The sequence below is a fragment of the Lynx rufus genome, unplaced genomic scaffold, assembly GCF_022079265.1.
Source record: "Lynx rufus isolate CCGP_SWC_20201006 ecotype Redwood Valley unplaced genomic scaffold, mLynRuf1.p SCAF_31, whole genome shotgun sequence".
NCBI lineage: Eukaryota > Metazoa > Chordata > Mammalia > Carnivora > Felidae > Lynx > Lynx rufus.
Genome location: NW_025814847.1, coordinates 3,229,651 through 3,236,909, shown reverse-complemented (window position 1 = coordinate 3,236,909; position 7,259 = coordinate 3,229,651). Strand labels below are relative to the sequence as shown.

General features: G+C 65.5%; 1 protein-coding gene across 1 annotated transcript; it reads right to left on the bottom strand.

Moving 5' to 3' along the window:
* Nucleotides 1–2,065: 2,065 nt before the first annotated feature.
* On the bottom strand, nucleotides 2,066–6,082 carry LOC124521856 (ETS translocation variant 3-like protein). The gene is made up of 5 exons (XM_047093006.1): nucleotides 6,025–6,082; nucleotides 5,667–5,904; nucleotides 5,329–5,515; nucleotides 4,884–5,004; nucleotides 2,066–2,544 (listed from the first exon to the last, which is right to left on the bottom strand). The coding sequence occupies exons 1-5, from the start codon at nucleotides 6,080–6,082 to the stop codon at nucleotides 2,066–2,068; spliced, it is 1,083 nt and encodes a 360-aa protein (XP_046948962.1).
* Between the last annotated feature and the right edge of the window lie 1,177 nt (nucleotides 6,083–7,259).

Sequence of the window (7,259 nt, the reverse complement as noted above, 5' to 3'; positions counted from 1 at the left end):
AGGCCTGCGGAGCCTTTGGGGGCTCCTCCGTGATCAGCCAAGGGGGTTTGAAGTGGGAGGGTTTCACAATGTGAAATTGCGAATCCCTAATCTGAGAAGACCCCAAGGTGCCCGTCACCTCACACCTAGTCCTCCCCCCACGCCGGGCGTCGGTGGAGGCCCTGGCCACCAGAGGGCGCTCTCGCACCACGGAACGCTCGTGCTTCCTGTGCTGGCACCGCGCAGGGCCCAGCTTTGCAGAACAGCTGGACTCACTGAAGCCACCCTCAGCCAGGGACGGTTTCCTCCCCCGGGGGACAGTTCACTGCGTCTGCTGGGGGCGGGTGCCGCTGGAGGCCGGGGATGTCCTAAGCATCCTGGAACGCACAGGACAGCTCCCAGAAGGGAAGACGAGGCAGCCCCAAATGTCCGCACTGCCAAGGTTGAGAAAATGGTTTATGCAGAGCAGAGCAGGGCACGCGCCCTGGGAGTTTATGTCCTCTGGACCCGCTGTGGCCGTGTCCCAGGTTCACCCACCGTGTGCCCTGCAGAGGGTACATGGGGTCCTCGGTACGGGACCCTGTCGAGGCGGGGCGTGGGGGGGGGGGTTGGCCTCTCTGAACAGGGCCCAGGCCCCATGACAGCGCGAGCCGGTTCCTTGTGTCGGAGGAGACCTGGTTTGTCTCCCAAACCCGGCAGGGTGAGGGGCAGGCCCGGGGCTGGTGGTTCCTCCTTCCCGCTGGGCTGGGGATCGGCCTGTGCCTTGGGAGCAAGTGAGAAGCCGGTTTTCATGGACCCCCCCCCCCCCCATAGCTCCTGGGAGGGAGATCCCGGGCCTGTATCCAGGGTTCCCCGGGGTGAGGGCCCGGCCCCGCCCTGCTCTGGGCCTCTCCTCCCCCATTCCGTTGGAGGCCACCAGGCATCTGCCGCAAGGAAGGACAGCAGGTGGCAGAAAGCAAAATGCGCACACCCCCAAGCCCAGTGCAGACACACACACACACACACACACACACACACACACACACGGGGACCCCTGTGCCTCCTCATATCCTAGACAGGAAGTGGAGACGAGTCCTAAACCTGTAATCGGTGGCCCAGAGACAGGAGAGCGATGCGGTTCACTCGTCTTGGCTCCTGGAACATTCTGCCCTGTTGGCTTTTCCTTCATTGAGCAAAAGCCCCTCCCTCACACGGCCCCCTCCCCTGGCTGCCCCATGCTTCCTCAGCTCCTCTGGTCATTCTGAGGGCTGGGGGCAGAGGAAGGGCCCCCTTCACCCGCTGCCCCCTCGGCTCTGCTCACGGGTCCACGGCAGGCCCCGCTCTGCTCGGGTTCCGTCCTTGAGGCTGGTCCCCACGCAGCACAGGTGGCTCCAGACCACGTCGTCTGCCAGCCTCTCTCTCTGGGGGATGATGGCAGCACCCTGTCCCCTGCCCCCCCTCCCACAAGAGCCTGGGGTGACGTGTAGCCCCACAGCAGCTGAGGGCAGCGGGGACGCGGTGGGACGGTCAGCCGAGTTGGTTGGCCAAGGGTGTTTTATTCGCGGGGAGAATTACAGAGCTGAGGAGGCCGGGTCCTCCCTGCCCCACTGCCTGGCGTCTTGGGGAAATGGTGGCTTGTAGGAAGTGCCCGCGCAGGACAGGAGCTCCCAGGGTCACAGAGACCAGAGGGCCGAGGACGAAGCGCACGGAGGGGCAGGAGAGAGACTGGGGCCTCAGCCCGGGTGAGGGGGCAGGGGCTCCCCAGATGCTTGCTTTCTCCGTCATGTGGGCAGGTGGGGCTGGGGGCGCTCAAGCGACAGAATCCGTATGCTCATCTCCTTTGAGGACAGCTGAGGTTAAGGATGCCTCCTTAATCTGATTCATAATTTGGTAGGAGGGGAGGGGAGGGGAGGGTCACCCTGCCTCAGTCCCCACCCCCCTCCCCCCCCCCGCACTCCCCCCACCCCCTTTTGTCCAACTCCTCCCCTTCAAAGCCTCCTGCAATTGAAACCTGTTTCCAGGCCAGGGAAGGTGCAAAGCCAGAAAGGAAATACACGGGAGGAGGCATGGACTTTGGGGGACCCCCCACTTCCCCTCTTCTCCCTAGTTAAGGAGGATCCAAGGGCCACACTGCCTTGAAGTTCTCCAGATGGGGGGACATGGGGCTTTCGTCCCCGACTTTGGGTCTGTGTATCTCTGAGGAGAAGCCCTCCCTGGGGTCCAGGCCTCCCTTTGCCCCCATCATGGGATAGGGCTTTACCTCCAGCCCCGGGGGCCTCAGGGGCAAAAGCCGGATCCTCTCGCCGGCCCCCTGTCCCAGCCCAGCCAACAGGGGGAGCCCCGGAAAGTGGTGGGTCGCTGGGGGGCAGCCGGGCCCCGGCAGCAGGGTGTCTGGCTTGGAGGTCCCCGGGATCAGCCGCTCTGGGGGGACAGGGGGCAGGAAGGGACCTGAGAGGCGGGTCCAGTCGGAAGGGAGGGAAGGCAGGAGAGGAGGGGCCAAGGAGGCCAGACCCAGCAGCTCCTCTCGGGGGCTCCCCAGAAGGCAGCAAGGGCCAAGCTGGCAGGGGGCTGGGAGAGAGCCAAGGCCTGGGGGAGAGAGAGAGACAGAGAGACAGAGAGAGAGAGGGAGGGAGGGTCAGGAGGGATCTCCCTTCTCCACCTACTTCCTTTTTCCTTTTCCTCTTGCTGGAAACTTCCTTTCCTTGCTGTGCCCCATCCTGTTTCCTTTGCTTCGGGTCTATTCCCCGGGGGCGAGACAGGTCAGCCTGGGGGTCCCCCTTGTGGCTCCCGCCTCTCTCCTCCTGGGCCCTTGGCCCGATGAGCGTGGTTACCCCCAGAATGTCTGCGCCCCCGGCTCTGTGCACGCCGGCACCGCGCCTGTTTCGCCGTCCCCTGGACCCGCCTGGTGCCTCCTAAGAGCTCAGGATGAGCGTGTGGGATGACTGGGTGGGGACACTGCTGGAACTCAGTGAGTCCTGTCTGCACTCTCTGTAGCGCAGGGCTCTGGCTCTAGCCTGTGGCCCCAAGCTTGTCCCTGAAATCCAGGCCCCGGTCTCCTCATCTGTACAGGCCCCTCTGCTGGCGAAGGTCAAGTGGGAGGCCAGCGCGTGGGGGGCCCGGCCTCGCCTTCTCGGCCGTCTGGGCCCTGGTCTGCTCCCCCAGGATCCTTCCCTCCGCCCCTCCTTCCAGATCCTCCGGCCCTGCGGGCATCCTGCAACCCGGCGCCCAAAACCCCAGGCGGGGGCCAGGGCTCGGGGCGACTAGCACAACCTCCCGGCACTGTCCTTATTTCCAAAAGCCCAACTCCGACCCCTCGAGTCCTCTCTTAGCAAGGCCACATCATCGAACTACAAGAGTAATGTCATCACATCGGTGGGGCTGTAGTGAATGAAAACCGGAAAGGCGAATTAGTTATTATTTAACACGCCCGACGTATTCAGAAGGAACGATGGTTCTGAAGTCGGACCCACGAAGGGAAACCAGTGAACAGGGTCCTGCATGAGGCAAAGGTGACCCCGAGCCGTCTTCCGGGGTCACTGCCCTTCTCCCTGGGTCTGGGGCTGCGTCCGCCCTCGGACATCAGATGGGGGCTGAGGAGCAGGTGAAGGAGACGGTCTGGGTGTCCGCCCCCCCCCCCCCCAGCACCGGGCCTGCAGCCTCTGCCTCCAGTTCGCAGGCCTGGCTACTTTTCCACCCAGAAGCATCCGCTCTTGGCACCAGTGCCCGGAGGGGAGGTGGGGTGAGGGGCCTGCACAGCCTTCAGATGACTTCAGCCAGGCAGCTCGTGTGTGTGTGTGTGTGTGTGTGTGTGTCCCCACAGAGGGCAGGGAGGTGCAGACGGCCCACTCCAAGCTGGGGCTCGCTGGGGACACTGTTTCCCCCTCGCGGTTCCCCAAAGAGAAAGCTCCGTGCGGGGCACTTCTGGAGCCAGGAGGGCGGTGGGGGTAGGAGCACAGGGGTGCCGTGCAGGCGCTGTCTCTCTCCAGGGGCCAGACCGGTGGCCGAGCGGGTCCCAGCAGGCCCTGGGCCACCCTCGCCCACAGCCTCGGCTGCACCCTGGGGCCCAGAGGCGCCTGGCTCTGGGGACAAGGCTAAGGCCCGGGGTCTCTCTCCCGTGAAGTCGCCCGGAGAGGAGGGGCAGGTCTGAGCCGTCTGTGTGAAGCCTCAGGCTGCTCAGGCGCGTCCGTGATCTTCCTCACGGACAGTCTGGTTTTGTCACTTCGCTGTTTACAGCCCTGGGAGAGCTGACCTCTGCTTACATTTCCACCGACTCCCCCTGGGATCGCCAGTGCTGCCACGCTGGCCTTTCCTAGTCCCTCTTTCCTGCCCCAGGGCCTTTGCACACACTGTTTCTCTCTGCTTGCCGTGCTCTTCTCCCTCCTCCTTGTGCAGAGCCTCCTTCTCCACCTGCCGCCCGTGCTTCGTTCTGGTCCCGTCATCCTCTGCCTAGATGGTCCTCCCAAGCCTGCCGGTACCCGCCACACGCCCCCTCCAACCCAGCTCCACCCCTCACTCTCTGACCACGGCCAGTCACTGGGTCCCTCAGCGCCGCTACTCTTGCTCACAACTCCCTGCCTTGCAAACGCCATTCCCTCTGCCTGGGCACTTTCTGCACCTGCCTCACCGGGGGCAGGGGCCTCCTCCTCCGGGATGCCCGCTCATCTCTGCATTCCCGTAGCGCCTGGCGCTTCCCCGAGTCTCTCCACACCACTGGCTGACTGTCCCTCCTCTACTCCCTCCATTCTCTGAGCATCTTGAGGGCCGTCCAGCCCCTCTGAGCCGCCACACCTAGGGAATAGCTGGGGCTCAGTTTGTTGAATGAATGAATGACTTTATTTTCCCCGTCTCAAGCCTCTGGCCCATGGGCTCAGCCAGGAGGGTCCCACTTGCAATCCCCTGGGCCCTCCCCGGGCCCGAGCACTCACGGGGGGCACTGCTGCCGCTCCCCTTCTTATCCTCAGAGGCCTCTGGCGGCCCTCGGGGGGTCCGCTGCCCGGCCAGCTGCTCCACTGTGGCCCAACGGGCGAGCAGCGCGTTGTGCAGGAGCTGGGGAGGGAGAAGCAGGAGTGAGGGTGGCGTGGGCTGGCCGGCGGCCTGTGTTCCCCGTTCATGCCCAGACTCCTCCCTGAGACCCCGCCCCCTTCCCTGGGGTCCTCCCGCTGGAGGGGTCCCGCAGGAACCACCCTCGCCCTCAGGCGCAGGCTGCACCCCCTGAAGGTGTTTCAGGGTGACGGCCCTGCCCCCCCCGGGGCGCTGGGGGACCAGAAAGCAGTGGGAGAAGACCACTGGCCACTGCCGGGGCCCCCGAGGCAGAGAGGAGGGCTGGGGTCCTCCTGGGCGGAGGGGAGGGGGGGCCGCCTCCGTGCCTACCTCGCCGTGCGTGCCCATGGGCACCAGGGCTGGCCGAAACAGGGCAGGGGCCCCCAGCAGCAGGGGGCAAGGTGGTGCCCGCACCTCCCACAGAGGGTAGTTGACGACAATCAGCTTGCTGAAGTTGAACTTGTACGTGAACCTTTTGCCTTTGGTCTTGTGCAGGATCCTCTTGTTGTAGTAATACCTGCGGATTCCGAGGTTGGGAACGCAGAGTTGGGCCGGCCACGCCCCTCCCCCCGGCCGGCGAGCCTGGGGAGCCCCGGGGCACCCCACCAGCACCCACAGCCCCGTCTTTGAGCCCTGACCTCTCTGGCCGCCTGGCCGCCCCTTCCCACCTGAGGGCCCGGCTCAGCTTGTCGTAATTCATCTGTGGTTTGCACTTCCTGCGGCCCCAGAGGCGGGCCACCTCGTCCGGGTCCTTGATGACAAACTCGCCGTACTCCCCCTGCTGCCAGGCGATGACGTGGCGGAACTCTTCCTTCTGCAGCAGCTCCAGGATGAAGTGCCACAGCTGGATCTGCCGGGAGCCTGGGGACGACTCGGCTTTGTAGGCCCAGTCCGGGAAGGCCAAGCCTGGGGGGAGGGGCGTGAGTGCCACAGCGCTGAGGGGGGAGGGGGGCAACCCCGCCCCCCGGGGCCGCCCCTCTGCGGCTGGGCCTCGACGGGCGGGCGGGCGGCCTGGCAGAGGCTCACCTGAGATCCAGGAGCTGCCCGCGACAGGGACGCCCTGGGCCCCGCAGCCGCAGTGCATGGTGGCCTCTGGGGCCGCGAGGGCCGCGTCTGGGCCTGGGGGAGCCGGTCACTGCTTAGGAGGGAGGCGAAGAATGAGGGAGAGAAAAGAGGACAGAGAGGAGGATGACAAGGACGAGGGGCCCTGAGGCAGGGGACCAGGTGGCAGGCGGGAAGCTCCCCCGCACGGAAGGCAGGGCCCGGCCTCCTCTGGGGACGTCCTCCCCGGCCAGGGGCAGACCCGGGGCTGGGACCACTTATATGGATGCAGAGGAAGGCAGAGGGTCCTATATCCTGCCCCCGCTGGGGGATTTAGACAGGACGCGCTCTCCTCTCAGGGCTTTAATAGGATTGGAGCTTTCCCCAAGAGAAGACCAGAGAAAATGTGATTAATCGTGGGCTCTTCGTAAACCTCGAGCGGGGGCAGGCGGAAGATACGCACACCCATACCTTTACGGAGCCGGACCCGCTGCAGGCGTCGGGCGAGCAGGGGGTGCGTGCTTCCTGCTCTGTCCCCAGCGAGCCCCTGGCCCAGCAGACGCCTGGCGCGTCGCAGGTGCCTGGCGGTGAAGTGCTTGGCGGTGGAGTCCGCGCGTGGGAATGAGGCTGTCGACGGGGTCTGTGTGCTTGTGTCTGTCTTCGCCTCCGAGTGGTGGCTCCCCGCCGTCAGGGGCCCCAGGCCAGCCCAGCACGGGCCCTGGGCTCCAGCTACTCTGTAAATATCCGTGGAGTTACTGAACCCCGGCCCCGGCCACGGAAGGAGGGGTCTTGCTGGTTCCCAGCGTGGCCCAGATGGGGAGAGGACTCGGGGGTGAGCTCCCTGATGCAGGCCACGGGAGGAGAGCACCCGTCCCTGTCCCAGACCTTCCAGATGGAGCTGAGGCCGGGCCGAGGGCTGGCTTCCCGTCCCCGAGGGAAGATGACCCCAGAGGCGGAGCGCCCACAGGGCCTGGGGGAGATGCAGGGTGTGGGTCCCGCTCCAGGGTAGGCGTCACCTGTGAGGTCAGGACCCTGTGACGAGGCTTACAGGACCTGGCTCCGGGCTCCGTCTCTGGGGGAGGGGGGAAGTCGGGATGGGGTGAGCTCTGCTCTCAGCCAGAACTTACTAGGCCGGCAGGTCTGGAGGGCATGTGAGGGCTTGCCTGGAGTGGCCTCCTCACTTTCCAGACGAGGCTCACAGAGGGAAAGCCACCCGACAC